This window comes from Talpa occidentalis, unplaced genomic scaffold (genome assembly GCF_014898055.3).
Source record: "Talpa occidentalis isolate TD23 unplaced genomic scaffold, MPIMG_talOcc4v2.1 talOcc4.14, whole genome shotgun sequence".
Classification (NCBI taxonomy): domain Eukaryota; kingdom Metazoa; phylum Chordata; class Mammalia; order Eulipotyphla; family Talpidae; genus Talpa; species Talpa occidentalis.
Genome location: NW_023601433.1, coordinates 34,413,880 through 34,435,879, shown reverse-complemented (window position 1 = coordinate 34,435,879; position 22,000 = coordinate 34,413,880). Strand labels below are relative to the sequence as shown.

The following is a 22,000-nucleotide window of genomic DNA, read 5'->3' as shown; positions in this document are numbered from 1 at the left end:
TAAACTACTATTGATTATCAGATGATATGCAAAGTTTATATATAATCATTTTAAGCCTCATAATAAATATGTGAAATAAATACTACTATCTCCATTTTATGGAAGATAATGAGACCCCCAAATTAAATATCTTGCCAAAAGTCACAACCAGAAAGTTGTGAAGTTCAAATCTAATTTCAGACAGTCTCAACCCCAGAATCCATGATCTAAACCTTTCAGTTAAATTACAGTTAAAAATCAACCTTTCGGGCCTCCCCGGTGGCGCACCGGTTGAGCACTGGGTTGCGAAGGTGCCCGCGCGCGGCCTCTGCAGCGCTGGTTCGATCCCCGGCTGCTCCCCGGCCACCAGAGGAGGGTCCCACATGGCGCACAGACCTCTCCTGCCGCCCGCTGCTCCCCTCAGCAGTGTACTTGGTCAGTCTGCCTGCTCTGCTCCCCGCTCTGGCTCTGGTGAATTCTCTCACCCTCCCATGCTTCTAACTGTACCCAGTGCTTGTATAAATAAATAAAGATAAATCTTTAAATAAATAAATAAATAAATAAATAAATAAATAAATAAATAAAAGTCAACCTTTCTATTACTGCATGATGTTAAGTATTCATACAATAATTTAGTATTAAAGAAAGAAAGCTAGGCTTCCTGGTGCCGCAAGGGGTTAAGACATAACTTATGACGCTATCTGCAGCCACCACAGCACCGGTTTGATCCCTGGCCAGGGAACTACCCACATGGCACAACAGACCTCTCCTGACTCATCCACTGCTCCCCTCAGCAGTGTACTTCAGTTGATCTGCCTGTTCTGTTCCCCATTCTGTCTCTGGTGAATCTTCTCACGCCCCACACCTCTGGCCTATACCCCAGTTCTTGTATTCATAAATAAATCTAAAAAAAAGTACATGCAAACTTGGGAAAATTAACTGTAAGAGTTCAAATGCACAGATAAGCAGAAGTCTTACTTAAAAGTTTTTTAAGCATTTTTTATAATTAATAATTTCCATATGCCATAATGTGACTATATCTTTATACTCCTGTTTAACAACTGCGAGAAAAAAATCATTACTACTGCATTCTTGTGCATTTTTTTCTCTGACACATATGGCACTGACACTTTCAATTTTAATTTCACAGATGAAAGAACTCGGTGTCATCTTCTACAACTGCAGCTGCCTAGTCTTAGATTTACAAAGGATATTCGCTTTGTATAGTTCATTAAAATTCAAGAGCAGAGTGCCTCAGACCTGGTCTAAGAGACTCTATGGAGTCTATGATAATGAAAAGAAATTGCAACTTCAGTTGAATGAAACCAAATCTCAAGCATTTGTGTCGGTGAGTAGTTTCCCTCTTCCTCCTCTCTTATTTTACCAAAAACCCTTAATTAAGTTGGAATGTTCCAGTCTGATCTTGTGTTGGGTAAACATTTACTGGATTTGTTCTGTTCCAACCTTTGAAAAATTAAAATGCTTTCACTTTTCAACCTAAGCATATGCTGTCCTTAATTACAATAACAATAATAAATTTTAATTATTCCTGCTTACAATGGTGATATCTGATTAGATCTCCACAATTATCCTGCAGGGGAGTACTAGGGGTATGACTCTATTACAAATGAAGGCTATCCCAGAGATATCCCTCCCTGAGACCCTCAGTGGCAGGTGCCCCTCAGGACACTAGCACCTAGGTGTTCTGATACCAGAGCCTATTTTCAGTGCCCTGCAACAAAGATTTCATACTCATTCTAAGCTTTTGAACACTTTGATGAGACATATCTGGGGGAACTCCAGTACATAAAACAGACAAAATCAGAGTTGCTGTGCTTGACTTGAGACTGGAGGGCAGGAGGCACACTCAAGAGGGCAAAGCTACTTTATAACCCCCAGGCCATGATTATGCTGTAAATCACCACTTCACCCAACCTGATAACCTCAGGTCCACTTTCCCTATATTACCTACCCACCCCTACCCACTACGTGACCTGTCCATACCTTTCCCAGCCACCTCTTCTACCACTCTTACCCTCACCCTCACCCACACACCCTACCTTCTCCACCTCCTCCTCCCTCCACCCTTGGCTCACACAGCACAGCTATCCCTGCAGTGCTATGTAAATAAGTGATGTCAATACCTGGACCCACAGGATCTGGTTCTCAAACTTTAAAGTGTTTAAGAATAAATTTGAAGCCTCTTTAAAAATGCGAGTTTGCAGTCCTCCCATTCTCACCTACCATCTGATCTGCTGAACAGGGATGAGACCTTAGAATTTTCAAGACTCAAGTTCCTGAGTTGATATTGATGCTCAGAGAAACTTCTCTAAATGATGCTTCCAAATTGACATGGTTGTTTCTCCATTAATTGATATTAGTGCTTTTATAGAAACAACTTTTCTGTCACTGTCCTTTTTGTCTACTAACTGAAAGCACAATTTGAAAATTTAGAAAAATAGCAATAGAGAGAAAAGAGGCAAGTGAGATAAACACAATTTCACAAAAAATATGAGAAGCAGAAAATAGGCTATGAGATATTGTCATGAAATAGAGTTAAAACCCTTTTTCTTGTTGGTATGTGTGGAGAAGCAATAGCATATTATATGGACATGTTACTATATTAACATTTTTATAATAAATTTCATTTCCTCTCAAGACAACCTTGCCCATTAGACAAGTATTATTCTCAATTTCAATATGAATATAAGTGTCAAATTTGCCAAAAAAGCAAAAACCCCTAATCCAAAAGAAAACAGGGTGATATAACACCCAAAAGGAGCTTGCTCAAGCAAGCCTGGTAACACAGACAGGAAGGAGCAAGTAATAGATGAATTATGAATGAGCAACTTTCATGTAATTGATGCACACTGAATTTATGTTTTGGATCTTGACGATAAGTGAACTTCATTGTTGCAGAAATTTAAATTCTGACTCTTAGAAAGGAGTGGGTGAGTATTATGGAGTCTTCCTTCATAGATCCCTGAGTTAACATCTACCACAGAGGGCACAGACCCTTAATTAAATCTACTAAAACACTTTCTTGTATTCTGGAGCAAATTATAGAATCAAAAGATTTTAATTGAATGTACTTTTTTGCCGAGGTATATAAAATCTTAAAGGCATAAAAGAATGTAAGAAACCCCCTTTATAGGTACTGGTATCATTTAATCAAAGAGTCTTGATTTTACCTTTATTATAGCACTTATTGCATTTTTATAACTATTTGGTTATTGATCATCTTTCTTATTATGTTGTAAGGCTCTGAAGATCATCATTTGTATGACTACCACCTCAGTCAGGGCTTCATGAAAATAGCAATAACTGTTATTAATTGTAATATTAATACAAAAGTTCCAGGATGACCCATTCAGTGTTCAGCCACCAGTGCCCCAGAGCAGATACAAGCCCCAGTCCAGGCCCTGCAGGGCCCAACTCTTCTCAGCAGGTCCCCAGGCACACCTAGGAAGTGCTTCCCACTTAGTGCTCAGCCAGCAGTGCCTCAGAACAGATCTGCACCCTAAGCTTGGTCACACAGGGCCTTGCTCTATATCAGGGATCCTCAACCAACCTTCAGCCTCCTGGCCACTCGAAGCAGGCCCTGAGCCATTTCTTTTGGGAGGGGTTAGGTCCCAGGGACTCAGTTTCTCAGCCTAGTACCTCTCCTAGCCCTCACAGCCACCAGAACAAGGACCAGACACATTTTGGGAGAGGTTCTAGCACCACCCCAGGTCCTATAAGACTCCAGTACCTGTCCCAACTATCAAGTAAATGCCCAGAACAGTGGAACAGAAGGACTCATACACAACAAATCCTTAATTACAGAAAATTAAACAAAAAGCAAACAATGGCGAGAAAGAAAAACATACATAGCTAAGCAAGCCCTCAGAGAAAAAAATACACCAGAGAGAGAACAAATCCCCAGAACCAAACTACAAAGATATGGAAGCAGTTCTTTACCTATCAGACATAGAATTCAAGATGGCCATGACTAAGAAAACTAAAGAATGGGAACAAAACAAAACTCACAAAAGGAAATGAATACTATGTGAAACACAATAAACAGAAGATCAAAATTGAAACTTTACAAAATAACAGAAATGCATGAGGAAGCAAAACATTCATGAGAAAGCCATATAAGTAGATTAGAACAAATGGAAAAAGGGATCAGTGATCTTGAAGATGAAAAAGAGATATGAAGAAACACAGGGGAAAAAAGAGAGAAAAGGGAAAAAGTGTGAAGGAACATGTCAAGAATTATCTGACACCATGAGGAAAGGAAATAAAAGAATCATAGGAATTCCAGAAGGAGAAGAGAGAAGGGAACTGGGACCAAGTTAGGAAAATAATGGAGGAAAACTGCCCAAACTTCATGAAGAAAATCAACCTGGAAATACAAGAACAAAAAGAACACCCAACTAGCTTGACAAAGGGAAAACTGCAGCAAGACACATAATAATAAAACTCCCAAGAGTCCAAGACAAAGAAAAATTAATGAAGATGACGAGGTGAAAGAAACAGATAATCTATAAAGGAATGCCAATTTGGCTGACATCAGATCTCTCTTAAGAAAGACTACAGGCAAGAAGAGAATGGAATTACATACTTAAAATACTCCAAGAAAAAAAAAAAAATTCCAAGCCAAGAGTACACTATTCTGCAAGGATTTCCTTCCTGTGTGAGAAAGAGATAAGGACCTTCTCAAAGAAAATTGTGGGGAGTTTACATCCATAACCCCACCTTCCACCCCAATAAATATTAAACGAAGATTTAGAGTGTGAACTAAGGAGAAGAAAAATTACAAAGAACTGAATAAGGAGTTAATACAGAACAACAAAACTAGAAGCAAAATGACAGTGATGAACATTTACATGTCAATAATCACTCTAAGCATAAATGGAATGAACTCATCAACATAAAGACACAGAGTATATAGTTTCATTAGGAAACAGAATCCAACCTTCTCCTGCTCCCAAGTTCCAAGAAACACAACTAATTACCAAGGATAAACAGAGACTGAAAATAAGGGATGGGAAATAATTCTGCAAGCAAATGGCATTGCCAAAGGAAGGCAGGAATAGCCATATTTACATCAGACAAAATAGACTCCCAGCTTAAAAAAAGAAACATGAGGGGCCTCCCCGATGGCGGAGCGGTTGAGCGCTGGGTTGCGAAGCTGCCTGCAGCCCCTGCAGCACCAGTTGGATCCTGGCCGCCCGGCGAGGGTCCCACATGGCATGACAGACCTCTCCTGCCTCCCGCTGCTCCCCTCAGCAGTGTATTTTGTTGATCTGCCTGTTCTGCTCCCTGCTCTGGCTCTGGTGAATTCACTCACCCTCCTGTGCTTCTGACTGTACCCAGTGCTTGTATAAATAAATAAATAAATCTTTAAAAAAAAAAAACAAAAAAAAAAACATGAGACAGTGATGAACACTATATAATGATCAAGGGAACAATACAACAGGAGTACATAACGCTCATTAATATATATTCATCAAATGAAGGAGCACCAAAATACATAGAAAATTACTATCAAATCTGAAAACAGACACCAGAAAAAAATATATATGCAGTTGGAGACTTCAACACCCCACTATCACCAATGGAGAAATAAACCAGACAAAAAATAAATAAAGACATAACCATCCTAAACAAACAACCAGACCACATGGGCCTAATAGATGTATACAGGACACTACACCCCCCAAAAAAGCTGAATACACATTTTTCCCAAGTGCACATGGGTCATTCTCAAGGCTTGACCACATAGCAGATCACAAGACAAACAACGAATTCATGAAGATAGAAATCATACCAAGTATCTTCTATGACCATAAAGGTACTGAGCTACAAATAAACTACAAAAAAGAAAGCAAGGAAATATGTTAGCATGTGAGAGCTGAGTAATATACTACTGAACAACCACTGGGTTAATGAGAAAATCAAAAAAGAAATAAAAAATTACCTTATAAAGCATATGATAATGGGGACACACACTCTCAGAATGTATGGGGCACAGCAAAAATAGTTCTAAGAGGAAAGTATATAGCAATACACACCCACACTGGGAAACTAGAAAGAGTCAAAACAAACTATCTTGTCTCTCATCTCAAGGAACTAGGAAAAAAAAGAACAAAAGACTCCAAATATTAGTAGAAAGAAATAATAAAAATTAGAACACAAATAAGTGAAATAGAAACAGAAAGACATTCCAAAAGATAAATGAAACCAAAAGCTAGTTCTTTGGAAAAAATAAACAAAATAGATGAAACATTAGCTAGCCTCACTAACAAAAAGAGGGAGAAAACTAAAATAAATAGGATCAAAATGAAAGAGAATTTACAACCAACTAAGAGATTGCTTTAAAAATATATATGCAGGGCCTCCCCTGGTGGCGCAGCGGTTGAGCACTGGGTTGGGAGGCTGCCCACAGCCTCTGCAGTGCCGGTTTGTTCCTGGACGCTGGTGAGGATCCCACAAAAAAAAAAAAAAAGAAAAAGAAAAGAAAAGAAAAAAAATATATGCAAACAAATTCACAAACCTAGATGCTATGGACAGATTTTTATGATTATACAATCACCCAAGAGTGCATAGGGAGGAAAAAATAACCTGATCAAACCAATCACAAGCAAGGGCATTGAAATGGTAATCAAAACTCTCCCAAAACACAAAAAACAAGACCAAATGGCTTCACAAGTGAGTTTTACCAAACCTTCAAAGGCAAACTGTGTCTACCCTGCTCACTCTTTCAAAAAATCAAGAAGGAATCCTTCCAAACACATTTTATGAGGCCAACAGTACTCTAACACCAAAATCACACAAAAAAAGAAAATTCCAAACCAATCTCCCTAATCAACACAGATGCTAACATTTTAGCAAACTGAATTAAACAATGCATTAAAATGATTATATGCCGTGGCCAAGTGGGATTTGTACCAGGAATACAAGACTGGTTTTACATGAAAAAAATTAATGTAATACTCCATATCAAAAGAAAAAAAAAGGAAAAATCCTCATGATGGCATCAATAGATGCTGAGAAAGCATTTGATAAGATTCAGCATCCATTTATGATGAAAAACCTTGAAAAAGAGGATAAATGAAACGTATCTTAACATATTAAAAGCCATATGTGACAAACCTACAGCAAACATTCTCAATTGTGAAAAACTTAAAGCATTTCCACTAAGATCTGGTACAATGTTGCATTGGACAACACCACACTGACAAACGGGAGTCATGGAGCAGGCTGCACAATGCAGGATGATGCTGAAGAGCAAGATCCTGGCCCTTTTATTGACACACGTAATTGGTTGTAAGGAGATTAAGGAGAAGGAGATTAAAGAGATGGAAGGGTATACATTAGGGATTGTGAGTCTGCCCTCCAGGCACTTCTTATCTACTTGATGACACACCCTAATATCCAGCCATGGTTCTAATCTTATCAACAAGGTGATCAGCTTTTGGGGTCCCTTGTCATACATCGGTCCTCGGCCCCCCGGGAATTCCGGGTCATACCTCGTGATATATAAGTCAGGAGTATGTGTTGTGCATCGGTCCTCAGCTCCCTGGGCGTTCAGGACATACCTCGTGAGGTACAAGTTATGCATCGGTCCTCAGCCCCCCAGGCGTTCCGGTCATACCTCCTAATGCACACGTTATGCATTGGTGCTCAGCACCGCAGGCGATCCGGACATACCTGGTGATGCATAACCTTCCCAGCGTGATCCAGTTTTGTGCTCTTCTCTGATTTGAAGGGCTGAAGGGTTGGGCTCCTGTTCCTAGCTGGCCAGGCTATTTTGACCTTGTTTAGGTGACAAAATGGTGGCGGAATAGGCTGCCTAGGAGTAGCAGTGCAAGACAAGAATGTCCACTTTTACTCCTACTATTCAACATAGTATTCCTACTATTCAACATGGAAGTCCTAGCTACAGCAATTAGGCTAGCTTAGGCAACAAAAGAAATCCAAATTAAGAAAGAAAGTTATCATTTGTAGATGATATGATAATATGCATAGAGAACCCCAGAGATTTCATGAAAAAAACTAATTGAAGCAATAAAACAGGTCAGCAAAGTGAAAGGATACAAAAATCAACACACAAAAATCAGTTGCCTTGCTATATACAAATAATGAACTAGAAGAAAAAGAAATTAAGAAAGCCATCCCATTTACAATTGCACAAAGGAAAATTAAATACCTGGGAATAAACCTAACAAAGGAGGTAAAGGACCTTTACAAGGAAAAGTATAAAAGACTGTTAAAAGTAATAGAAGAAAACGCAAAGAAATAAAAAGAGATTTCCCAGCTCATGAATTAGAAGAATCAATATTGTCAAAATGGCCATCCTATCAAAGCAATTCATAGATTCATGCAATCCTAATAAAAATTCCAATGACATTCTTCAAAGAAATAGAACAAAGATTACTGAAATTCAGATGGAAACATATATATGTACACACACAAAACAAAACAAACAAACAAAAAACACCAAATAGCCCAATTACTCCTGACTAAAAAGGGGGAAAATACTTCCAGACTTCAAACTACACTATAAAGCAGTAATGATTAAACAGCACTGTACTGAGACAAAAACAGACACAGACAAATGGAATAGAATTGAGAGCCCAGAAGTAAAGTCACACAATTATGGACAACAGACATACAATAAAGGAGCAAAGTATATACACTGGAGAAAGGAAATCCTCTTCAATAAATGGTGCTGGGAAAATTAGACTGCTACATGCTAAAGAATGAAAATAGACCTTTATCTCACACCATACAAGCAAATCAACTCAAAATGGATAAAAGATTGGATATAAGACCTGAAACCATAAAACACATAGACAAAAAAGACTCCCTAACTTAAACCTCAAAAATGTCTTTGCAGAATCATCTTAAGCTGCAAGGAAAACAAAGGAGAAAATAAACAACTGGGACTATATCAAATTAAAAAGCTTTTGTACCACAAAAGAGACAGTGACCAAAACAAAGAGACAATATTTGCACATTGGGAGAAAATATTGGGATTGGGAGAAAATATTTGCACATCATCCATCTGATAAGAGATTAATATCAAAGATCTACAAAGTGATTACACAACTCAACAAAAAGAAACATTCCAATTAAATATTTGGCAGAAGAGCTAAATGTTTCCAAAAAACGCATACATATGGTCAACAGAAATGAAAAATGCTCATCATCATGTATAATTAGGGAAATGCAAATCAAAATCACAATAAGATATCATTTCACACCAGTGAGAATGGGCCATATGAAAAAACTCAGAAATAAATTCTGTTGAGGGCCTCCCCGGGTGGCGCAGCGGTTGAACGCTGGGATGCAAAGCTGCCCACAGCCTCTGCAGCGCCGGTTCGTTCCCTGGCCCCTGGCAAGGGTCCCACATGGCATGACAGACCTCTCCTGTCTCGCCCGCTGCTCCCCTGAGCGGTGTATTTCGTCAGTCTGCCTGTTCTGTTCCCCGCTCTGGCTCTGGTGAATTCTCTCACCCTCCCGCGCTTCTGACTGTACCCAGTGCCTGTATAAATAAATAAATAAATCTAAAAAAAAAAAAAAAAAAAGAAATTCTGTTGAAGGTGTGGAGATAAAGGAACTTTATTTTATAAAAGACTAAAAATAGATTTACCACACAGTCTAGCAATTCCACACATAGGTATTCATTCAAAGAGCACAAAACCACTAATTCAAAAGGAAATCTCCACTCTTGTGTTTATAGTAGCACTATTTACAATACCTAAGATATGGAAACAACGTAAATGCTCCATAACAGATTAGTCAATCAAGAAGATGTGGTATATATACACAATGGAATACTACTCAGTGATCAAAAAAGATAAACTCATGCCATTTGTGGCAACATAGATGAAACTGGAAGGGATTATTCTAACCTAAGTCAGCCAAAAGGGGGAAGATAAATACCTGATGGTTTCACTTACATGTGGCATCTAGAGAAGCCAAAGAAAGGATCAGACAAATATAAACTGTAAGACTAGACTTGAAGCAGACCATGGGTCTGAGATACTTGGGAGGGTAGTGGGAGAGGGGGAGTAGCAAACAGCAGTGGAGGAGAGCACATTGGGGTGTGGTGGAGGACTGTGGACACTTCAGTGGTGGAAAAACTATGGTGACCACACCTGAAGGGAGGAATCCTATCGTGTGAAAAAATAAAGATATTTAAATATAAATAAATAAATAATAAAACAAAAACAAAAGTTCCAGGATGCACACATTTTCCTGAGTAAAATTTACCAAATACTAAGGAAAATTTATTTAATTTCAAGAAATTTGCTGTAAAATATCTTAGTCTTTTATGTTTATATGTTAACAGCCGCCCCCCCCCCGACTAAATTAATCAAAAAAAAAAAAGATACATTTTAGGACAATAATAATTACCATTCATAAAATTAGATCTAGGTGATTAATAACTTGGCATGGTCAAATATAAACTTTAAGATATAAAATAAATATTGATTATTTCTAATTTTATCATAGGGCCTGAAGATGATCTTGGTTAGATTCAGTGGGGTCTCTAGTAACTTGGGGATGGATAATTTCAACTCTCTTACATTTCCCAATAAACAAAAGATACGAATATTTGACTGAGTTGCTGTCTTATTTTGTAGACATTTTCAGAGCTGTTGACATTATGCATCTACTTTCCAAGATAAAATAAGAACTAGCTGAAGGTCTGTTTTCATTGATGTGGATACTAGACAGATTTCATTTCTGTTTGCTCATTGTTTGGTACATGCACCCACCAGTCATTATACTGAGAAACAGGTGGTGAGTCAGGCAGACATTGAATAGGACATGGTGCTGCTATGAAAAGTCGCATACTATATTTCTCTTCACTCCACTATACATTAATAACCTAATAGCTTTATTAAAATAGAATTTGCGTACCATAAAATCTACCCTTTTAAAAACTATATAATTCACTGGGTTTGATTATAGAGACAGAATTCTGAGATCACCCACCTTCTAATTTTAGTCTTCATCGCCACAAAGAAAGATTCCATACCCACTAGCTGTCACTCTATTTTCCCCTCCCTCAGTTCCTGGCAACCACTAATGTACTTTCTGATTCTAAGAATGTGCCATTTTCTGGATACTTAATATATAGAGAATAATATAATATGTACTCTTTTTTTTTTCAAAGATGTACTTTTTGCATATAAGAACCGAGGTACAGGCCAGAGGTATGGGGAGTGAGAGGATTCACCAGAGACAGAGTGGGGGCAGAACAGGCAGATCTACTAAAATACACTGCTGAGGGGAACAGCAGGTGAGACAGGACAAGTCTGCTGTGCCATGTGGGTTAGTTATCTCCTTGTCCTGGGATTCAACTCAGGCTTTAGTGGTGGTAGCACTGAGACTTAAGCCCTAGGCTACCAGGGAGGAGGCCCAGTATGCAGTCTTTTACAACTGACTTCTTTCACTTAGGATAATGTTTTTATTTTTTTATCTTTTTTTTTTTTTTTCTGGAAAAGAAGCCCTGCAGGGAGTGCAGGGAGAGCAAGTGCTGGCACAGGATGGGCGGGTGCCTGTTTCCTGACAGGAAGTGGTTGGCAATAAGCCTCGCTAGCAAATTGGCCTCACCTCACCTCTGGGCTTAGGCCAGAAGGACAGACTCCTGACCCCCACACTCCAACCCTCAATAACCATGTGGACATGAAGAAAGAATTCTGGGCTGGCTGAAGGCCTGAAGCCATGTCTGCTTTCTCTCTCCTCTGGGCCAGATGCTGGACAGGCCCAGGTGAGCAGTCTTATTCTGTCTGCACTTGGGCTTCATTTAATACCATGGCCTATAAACTGCTCCTAACTCATAAACTCTGTGATTGCCCAAGTCTCTGTGGCCAATCCCCTTCTCCCAGGAATGGCCTGATTATCATAAGCAAAACACCATGTTTTATTGCCCTGTTCCAGAACTGGAAAAGTCTCATAATTGCTACAGAGATGTTTGGAAAGTCCTGTTTTTTTCAGAAGCAAATCAGGAGGATCCCCATGAGCATGAGAGACACTCCAGCCATAAACTTAGGGAAAATAAGTCACTGCAGTATTCACTGAGGCCATGAACTGAATCCTCACTGTACCACACAGGTTGACATTATACCAACTCCTATCCTCATGACATCAGCAGGTCTACCTTCTCTCATCTTCTAGGACATGGAGACTCAGGAAGGAACAGCCATGGCCAGGCCCAGGCCCTATGGGGTGAGCAGCACTGCTGACATGAGGTGCTTGAGTAGCCTGACCCCAGCCTGTGAGCTCTCTGCCCACGATGGCAACCAGACCCACCAGGGACACAAGAATAAAACATGTGGAGTTGGGCCCTTTTGCCCAGCACTCCAGGCTTCCCTGGGAGCTCCATCGCAGCCCACTGTGTGACCTGGGCAAAGCACTTGCCCTCTTTGAGCCAGGGTGTCATTACCTATGAAAGAGGTTAATGGTATTCACCTCACTGTGTCATCACGTGACTCTACAGAGGCAGTACTCCTAAAGCCCATGGCACAGGGCCTGATACCCAGAAAGTTTTCAACACACAGTTAAGTTTGTTTGGAGCAATCATCAGGGTCACCCCTTAGAGCCCTGAGTGCTGCTGCTGCTGTGGCCTCTAGGGCCTCCTAAAATAAATGGCAGAGCTGCTACTACCTCTCTGGTTTGAGGGTTGGATAGGACTTCAGTATAATGTTTTTAAAGTTCATTATTGTTGTGGCATGAATTAGTATTTCATTTCTTTCTGTGCCTAATATTCATTTGAATGGCAATGACCCATTTGTTTATCCATCTATCAGTAGATGGATATTTAGGTATTTCTGCCTTTTGGTCATAGTGAACTATTGTTTAAAAACCTGTTTTCAGTTCTTTTGGATTAACATTTAGGAGTAGAATTTTTAGGTAATATTAATATACTCTATGTTGAACATTTTGAGCAACTAGCAAATGATTTTCCAAATTCGCTACACCATTTTACAATTTCACCATCACTAAATAAGGATTTGAATTTACACACATCTTTGCCAGTTCTTGTTATTGTCTACTTAATTTTAATCCTCCTAGTGAGTATGAAATGGCATATCATTTTGATTTGCATATTTTAATGCATCTTTTTGCCATTTAACTATCTTCTTTAAGAAATGCTTATCAGGGCCTCCCTGGTGGTGCAGGCAGTTGAACGCAGCACTGTGACGCTGTCCGCAGCCTCTGCAGTGCGGGTTCGATCCCTGTCGGCCACAGAGATACCCATATGGCGCAGCAGACCTCTCCTGTCTCACCCATCTCTCCCCTCAGCAGAGTACTTCAGTCATTCTGCCTGTTCTGTTCCCTGGTCTTGTCTCTGGTGAATCCTCTCACCCTCCCCCATATCTGGCCTGTACTCCAGTTCTTGTATAAATAAATAAATATTAAAAAAAAAAAGAAATGTTTGTCAAATCCTCTACCCATTCAATTAAATTATTTGCTTTTTACCAATTTGTATGTGTTCTTTATATATTCTGGTATAAATCCATTTTCAAAGGTATGATATAAATATTTTCCCCCATTCTGTGGATTATCTTGTCAAGTTTAATTATATTTAGCATATATTCTGGGTATAAAGTATGGACTTCTTAAAAATTAGGAAACTGTTATGAAGTAAATCAGAAGGTTGGTGAGTTGGTATTTAAATGCAAAACAAGTTAATGCATATATAAGGAAGAAACCTAGATTATCCAGAAACAATTTGCCTCAAGGTACTTGGTTGATGGAAAAATCATCAGAGCTAGAATATAGAAGGAGATCTATATTTCTCCTTCTACTTTACTATGAAATAAAGGAGCATACAGTGCAAGAACAGAAAATTAATTCTGGAGTGCTAAAGAGAAATTTAAGAGAATTATCTCTAAACAGTTGGAACTAATTAATGTCCTCTGCCAGATCAGTAGATTATTCTTTGTTTCTTTCTAAACATATCTTAAACACTGATTTTCTACTCAAAAATTACTAGACAAATAGATAACATTTATAACATTTGGTTGTTGCTTATTTGTTTATACCTAGACCACACATTTTTAAGGCACTATTTTCAAAGGTGAAGACTCTGGAACACACCGTGAAAAAAACTCCAAGTCATGAGGGGGGAGGGGCTACTGATACAAACAGTCATGCGTTCTCTTAACAGATGTGTGACACGTCCTCACGCTCTCAGCACTGGCTCAGGCATTGAGAACACAAGAAACATGACAGGCAGTGCAAATAAAGATCTGCTCACACACATGGTAATACCTACAACAAAACAACTCTAATCAGGTGGAGGTTCCAATGCCACAAAACCTCCAACACTTATGAATGTAAGAAGCATTTTCAGGCCTCCTCTGGTGGCACAGGAGGTTGAGCGCAGTGCTTTGAAGCTGTCCACAGCCTCTGCAGTAACGGTTCGATCCTGGCCAGCGGGTGAGGGTCCCACTTGATGTGGCAGATCTCTCCTGTCTCATCCTCTGCTCCCCTCAGCAGTGTATTTCAGTCAGTCTGCCTGTTCTGTTCCCCACTCTGTCTCTGGTGAATCCTCTCACCCTCCCACGCATCTGGCCTGTACCCCAGTTCTTGTATAAAAAATTAAATAAATCTTTAAAAAAAAAAAAAAGAAGAAGCATTTTGGTTCTCTCCTGGTGGCACAGCGGTTGAGCGCTGGGCTGTGAGGCTGCCCACAGTCTCGCAGCGCCAGTTCGATCCCCTGCCACCGGTGAGGGTCCCACCAAAAAAAAAAAAAAAAGAAGAAGAAGAAGCATTTTCACGTTCTTTCCACAAATATTTAGCAAGAAAATTACATGTGCTAAGCATGGCATGGCACAAGATGCAAGAGCTATACAACAAGCCATTCACAATTGGTAGAGAAACACACTGAACCAATGAGTGCCACACTATACAACATGTGCAAGAATGAAGTTCCACAGAGCAGAAATCTTTTTTGATCACTGATGTACATACCACACACCCAGATTGGAGCCTGCCTACAGCATGGCAGACACTTAGTAATATTTGGAAGCAAGCACAGAAAAGGCATACTGAACCAAAGCAGGGGTAAGATGCCATTCTCTAGCTTAAGTCTCAAGACAAACCAGTGTAAAAAAGCAGGTGTTGTAATTATCATTACCTCATTAAGAATCGAAGTTTCAGAAAGTGTAATAGACATGGCCAACATGCTGCAAATTACAAATGCTGGGCCCTGGCCTGTATCACCAAAGGCACAATATTCAAGCTCATAAAAAAAAAGACAAACATAAAGACACCAACAAATCTGCCAAAATTTGTACTTTCCCAAAAGCAAAATCCAGTTTGAAAATATGCAAGAATGTTCAGACAATTCCTAACTGAAACAAAAACATGGAAGATTGGGCACAAATTAAAGTTGGCCTGGACTCCCATATGGAGCTGAGATCCTTAGTTTCTCCTTGTTAGCTGAACATTGAAAGCAGAACTTACTTGAATATTTAATCTACTAATAGAAATAGTAAAATGTGTAAACTGCTGTCCATTAAAATAAAGCTAATAACCATTTAGCAAGCGAGATGGGGCAAGTGCATGCTGTTAAAAATGTGAATATACTAAATAGTGCAACAAAGGCAGAGAAGTGAGAAGTAGCCTTCAGTTGGGGATATAAGAAATTTTCATGGAGGAGAGAGTCTTTGAGCTGAATTTAGAGCATTGATAGGGATTTAAGAAGCAAAAATGGGGATCACATCAGTTGGATGGGTCAGTGGGAGCACATATACAAAAGCAAATAAGTGGTCATGGGACAGGGGATTATTCCAGTTTGGGGACTGACAGTGTGGTACAGAGCAAATGACAAGGGCAGAGAAACAGGGGAGCATGAGCTCCTGGAGAACTGTGGGCACCTTCCTCCTTAATGAGATCAGACTTGATTCTGTTTCCAAGAGACCCAGAGTACTGAGTGACATATGTTTGTTTTTAAACATCATGGAGACAAGGAAGTGAGGAAGTTGCCATAAAGATCCCAGTAAAAGACACTAATGCCTGAATGACAGAAGTAAGAATCAGGGGTATGAGGGAAGAGAGACACAGTAGCAGAAGCTACCTATCTCCGTGACAGATGGAGAATGCATGACAATGACAGAATTAGTGCTGGGGAAAGAATCTTTGATTTTCTTTCATTTAAATACTTGAAAGTTTATATTCATTCCAAAAGAAAAAGCTCATCCTGCCCCTCACCTCCAAAGATGGCTTTCTGGGGGGAACACTGGAAGGAGGGGGTGCCCTTCAGCACGCTTCTTCTTGGTTGGGCCTCCAACAGCTCCAGCTCATGAACCTCTGAGCTAGGGTAGGGCTTCCCATCAAGACAGTATGGGAAGCTGTTCCAGAACATTTGCTGAAATTTCCTGAACACTCAACACTGCCATTCACACAGTTCAGGAATTGTTTATTCAACTTTGGGGTATTAAGCACCCCTTGCCTTATTTGTTCTCTTACACTTGTCATAGCATATTTTTTTATCTATTTATATGTATTTTACTTCATTGTTCATTTTTAAACAATATTTGCTTCCCCCACCCTCTCCCAGGCATAGTCCCTACAGAATTTCCTTCACCAAGGCACCTGTGCACCGTCACAACAGTCCCTTGTGCTCCGACCTCCCTCCCTCTGATCCCTCTCCCTCGTTCTCCCCTGCAGGATCTCTGGTTTATAATTGTCTGTTTGGTTTTTTTGTGTTGGTTGTGTTTTGCATTGTTATTATTTTTTCCCCTGATGTCTTATTTGGTTCCCCTATATTCCTGTTGTAAGTAAAACCATCTGATATTTTTCTTTTTCCTTCTGACTTATTTCACTGAGAATAATTCCTTCTAGTTCCATCCACGTTGCTGTGAATGGCATGAGTTTATCTTTTTTGATTGCTGAATAATATTCCATTGTGTATATATACCACATCTTCTTGACCAGTCATCTATTTTGAGGCATATAATAGGCTTTACCTATTATAAATAGTGCTGCAATAAACATAGGGGTACAGGTATTCCTTTGAATCAATGTTTTTGTGTCCTTTGGGTAGATCCCTAGGAGTGGAATTGCTGGGTCATATGGTAGCTCCATTTTTAGTAGACTGTGGAACCTCCAGACAGCTTTCTATAGTAGGACCAGTTTGCACTCCCACCAGCAATGTAGGAGAGTTCCTTTTTCACCAAATCCTCACCAACATTTGTTGTTGTTAGTTTTTTTTGATATGTGCCATTCTTACTTGTATAAGGTGGTATCTCAATGTGGTTTTGATTTGCATTTCCCTGACTATAAGGGATGTTGAACATTTTTTCATATGCCTGTTGGCCATTTCCATTTCCTTTATGCAGAAGTGTCTTTTAAGTTCTGCCCATACTTGACTATATTGTTTACCTGTTCTTGTTGCATCCTGTGAGTTCTTTCATTATCTTTGTGATCAGTCCCTTATCAGTCGTGTGGAGTGCCAAGACTTTTTCCCAATCAGTGGGCTTTCTCTTTGTTTTGGTTAATGTACAGAAGCTTTTACGTTTGATATCACAGCATATTGTTTCTCAGTAAAATAGGAGCTTTGGGAAACAGTAATTTTAGTCCCTTCCAGTAGAAAAATAATGAAAAATTCTAAGTACATATTACCCTTTCTAAGCAACTTCATCTAAAATATCATGTTTTTATAAAATGAAAACCATCTCAATCAACATGAAAAAATACCTAAGGCATAATTTGCCTATTTTTTCATGTTGCTTAAGTTTTTCAGAATATCCTTCTTTCCTGGCTCTCCTGATAAATTTGGGTATCTCAATAACTCATTTCCCCTAGAATTATGTATGACCCCCTTTTCATAATTAATGGTCCTTTTCCTGACTCAGCGAAAGACTTAGAAAAAAAACCCAAGATTTTTAGATTGTGTGTCTTGACAATTTTCATTACCACATCACCTTTCAAGCAAAATGACTTCTATGGTAAAATGTTTGCTCTCTTTATATGCTTGAATTACATGATAAAGTCAGAGAAACTTAGCAGCTATGTATGACAAGGATATACAAGGCAGTGGCTTCAGTTCAGGACAAGAAAGCTACTCTCAACATCAAAGGTTTTTGTATTGAAGACATAAGGAACAGTATTAAGGAACAGTATTAAGACCGATTACACTTACATGCTGCAACTTTGATAGAAAATATTTTTGCCTAGCGGCCTCCCTAGTGTCACAAGGGGTTAAGCACACCACTATGAAGCTATACGCACCCTCTGCAGCACAAGTTACATCACCAACCAGCCAGGGAGATACCACATGGCACAGCAGACCTCTCCTGTCTTGCCCGCTCCTCCCCTCAGTAGTGTATTTCGGTTAGTCTGTCTGTTCTATTCCCCACTCCATCTCTGGTGAATCCTCTCACCCCCTGCACCTCTGGCCTGTACCTCAATTCTTTTATGCATAAATAAATAAATCTTTAAAAAAAAGAAAATGTTTTTGCCTAATCTCAAAACACTTGAAAGTACATTTACAAAAATTTAGTTGAAAGTTGAGATGTGGGGCCTCCCTGGTGGCGCAGCGGTTGAGCGCTGGGTTGCGAAGCTGCCCACAGCCTCTGCAGCACCGGTTCGACCCCCAGCTGCTCCCCGGCCACCGGAGAAGGGTCCCGCATGGCGCGCAGACCTCTCCTGCCACCTGCTGCTCCCCTCAGCAGTGTAACTTCAGTCCTTCTGCCTGCTCTGCTCCCAGCTCTGATTCTGGTGAATTCTCTCACCCTCCCACGCTTCTGACTGTACCCAGTGCTTGTATCAATCAATCAATAAATAAATCTTTTAAAAAAAATGAAAAAAATGAAAAAAAAAGAAAGTTCAGATCTGGTAAGACAAATTCAATGACAACATCAAAAAGAGAAGTTCCAGAAGACAAAAATTAATACTTTGAAAGTTTGCTTTTTGTGTCTTCACAGAATTCCCCTAAACTCTTTTGCCCTAAAAATAGAAGCTTTGACATAGATGCCATCTACAGCGTGATAGATGATGCCAAGCAGTATGTGTACATCGCCGTCATGGACTACCTGCCTATCTCTAGCACAAGCACCAAAAGGTCAGTGAATTCTCAGCCTCCACATGAGTCCAGTCACCAGGGGTGGGTACTAAGGTGAGGGCCACAGGAGAAACCAGCCTAGACAGTCAGATGTTTTCAGGTCGAATTAGGTTGTACCATTCAGATCCTCAGTGTGTCCATTTTAAGAACTCAGGGTCTCACCTTACAGAAGTATCTCAGTAGTTTACATTGCAGACATAAAAATAAATTTAAAATGAATGTTGTATTCCTTTAAACTTGAAAATCATTTGCAAATTTCAATTAAAAATTATTTGGGCATGCCAGACCTCTCCTGTCTCACCTACTGCTCCCTCGGCAGTGTATTTCAGTCAGTTTGCCTGTTCTGTTCCCTGCTCTGTCTCTGGTGAATCCTCTCACCCTCCCGCACATCTGGCCTGCACCCTGGTTCTTGTATGCATAAATAAACAAATCTTTAAAAAAATATATTTGAAAAGATACTATTTGGGAGTCGAACTCGCTCATGTCCTCTGAAGATCATGGTGAGATTAAGTAGCACTGCCAAGATTTTCCTTAAGGGGGACAACACTTTGTTATATTCATATCCATCTTCATTAAATGCTAAACTTTATAATATCTTTTCAACTTAAGAGAGAAAGTAACTTAAAATGTGTGTTCTCAGAAAATCCATCTGCTTCTGTGAGGAAGAGAGCCTTTTAAAATTGGAGAGTTTTTTTAATAACCCATCATTGCTTAAGTCTGAAAGTACTTGGAATAAATCTGGAGGCAGATAGTGATGGATAACGGAATAAAGAAATTGTGATATGTATACTCAAGGTATACTAGTTAGTATTAACAAAGATGAAATCTTGTCTTTTATGACAATATAGATGGAACCTGAGGTGATTGCGGTAAGTGAAACAAGTCAGAAAGTGAAAGATAATTACTGAACTGTTGCACTCATTTGTGGAATAGATAACTAAAGAAAACAAACTGGCAAAAAAAACCCCTACTAGATTCTGTGAAAAATATGATGGTTACCAGATGGGGAAGGGGTGCGCTGAGAACGTAAGTGAGGAGAGTAGCAGCCCTGCAGCTTTGTTTGTGGGTGAGTGACAAGTATACATGATGCCTTGTGATGATGTACTCCCAAAACTATAGAATTTTGTAAAGAATGGTAAGTGAAAACAATAAAATTTGAGTTATTTAGGCAGAATTCTGACAAACTCTTTGGAAAGTCATAAATGCCACACTCCGGTTACTTCCCAATTTTGCCTTCTTGCAGAAAATGCAGAGATTTGAGCCTTTGTAATAGTTATGAATAATCCATTTTAACCCAGGAAACATTTTCAAAATTCTTATTTCTGGGATCACAAGCTAAGGTCTTTATAATATGGAAAATTACAATTTGAAAATAGCCATTTACTGAGATTAAATGATTAAGTGTATCCTCTATTGCTTGAAATATTTCATACTGCCAACCTCAAATATGCATAACATGCAACTTCTTTATACAAATGATTATAGGCCTGCAAGAGTCGTATTTCTTCCAGAATGTAATTGTTCCTAATGACAATCAAAAAGCATTTTAAGCTGGCATATTTACATTATTAAAATATTTTTACTTTGAAATGTTGTGTGTTGTTTGAATACCTGTTTCATATCTTCTTTATTTTTTTTCCATACAATTTCATATCTTCTTTATTTCTCCCTTTTTCTTATTTCTCCCATTTATTGTTTGTTTGGTTCTAGATTTAACTTTGGAATTTGATATACTTTAGGAAAATTTTGAAACATACAGACTGGAAGAAATTTAGAGAATTTATAGGATCTGTGAAATTTAGAGAATCTATATGTATAGAGAATCTATAATATCTTAGAAATATAAACATTAGAGAAAACTAAAATAGTGTTAAAGAACCAGAATCAGACCTGAAATTTTACATTTGGCTATTAATCTACCTTTTGAACTATTATTCAAAGAAGAGTTCTCATATTATACTTTTTTAATTAAAAGATCTATTTTTTTATGCATAAGAACTGAGGTATAGGCCAGAGGTGTGGGAGGGGAGTGAGAGGATTCACCAGAGACAGAGTGGGGAACACAACAGGCAGGTGTTCTGAAATACACTGCTGAGGGGAGCAGCAGGCAAGCCAGGAGAGGCAAGCCAGGAGAGGTGTACCATATAGGCAGCTCGCTGGCCGGGGATCGAACTTGTGCTGCAGTGGCTGCGGACAGCTTCATAGGTTGTATCTTAACCCCTTGTGCCACCAGGGAGGTCCATGTATTATACTTTTAATATTTCAAATCTGTAAGTGTCTTTAGAATTATAAATGAAAAGTTATCAGAGACATAAAAAGTTGCTGAAACATTTGGGTTATAATTTAAATCTTCTCAATCATTTGAATGTATTTTTTAAAGTCAAACTCTTTTCTTTACATCATCTTAGGGAAATTTTTCAGGAGTGAACTAAACATGAATATCAAATATAAATGTGACTTAACTTTTAGTCTGTACTCTGCCAAATATTGAAATGAAAGAGAAAAATTCACAGGCTTCCAAATTAGAAATGATTGATAGCATGTTTGCACACTCACAAACACACACACACGCACACATCCTTCTGCAACAGTGTGCACACGTAACTTCTACTTTTCAAAGAAATAAGAAATGAATGGAACATGGTATTAGTCAAATAAATGCTGCATAAAGAAAATCAGGAATTCTATTTCATTTCTTCCTGATTTATCAATCAAGTTCTATTTCCTTAAGCAATTTGCTTATTTATTTAGGTCTCAGTTTAGAGTTGCTCATTATATATTTCCTCATACTTATTTCTGAAGGAAGTCAGTAAATGTATGAAGGACTAATAAAAATGGAGCCCCGTTGGTCTATTGGCTATAGATATTTAATATTAATTCAAAAAAGTATTTGACACTCTGCAAGAGTGATAAAGCATGAACAGCATTATGCCAGGAGCTTTA

At 38.9% G+C, this 22,000-nt stretch overlaps 1 protein-coding gene and 1 long non-coding RNA gene across 2 annotated transcripts in view; one reads left to right on the top strand and one right to left on the bottom strand.

Annotated features, from left to right (window-relative positions):
- PLD5 (phospholipase D family member 5) overlaps positions 1–22,000 on the top strand; it is a 405,751-nt gene that overhangs the window by 353,946 nt on the left and 29,805 nt on the right. Inside the window, 2 exon segments of the mRNA XM_054694923.1 lie at positions 1,130–1,327; positions 18,921–19,057. Coding sequence (XP_054550898.1) covers positions 1,130–1,327; positions 18,921–19,057 — 335 coding nt within the window.
- LOC119244515 (uncharacterized) overlaps positions 1–22,000 on the bottom strand; it is a 59,033-nt gene that overhangs the window by 30,656 nt on the left and 6,377 nt on the right. The window lies entirely within an intron of this gene.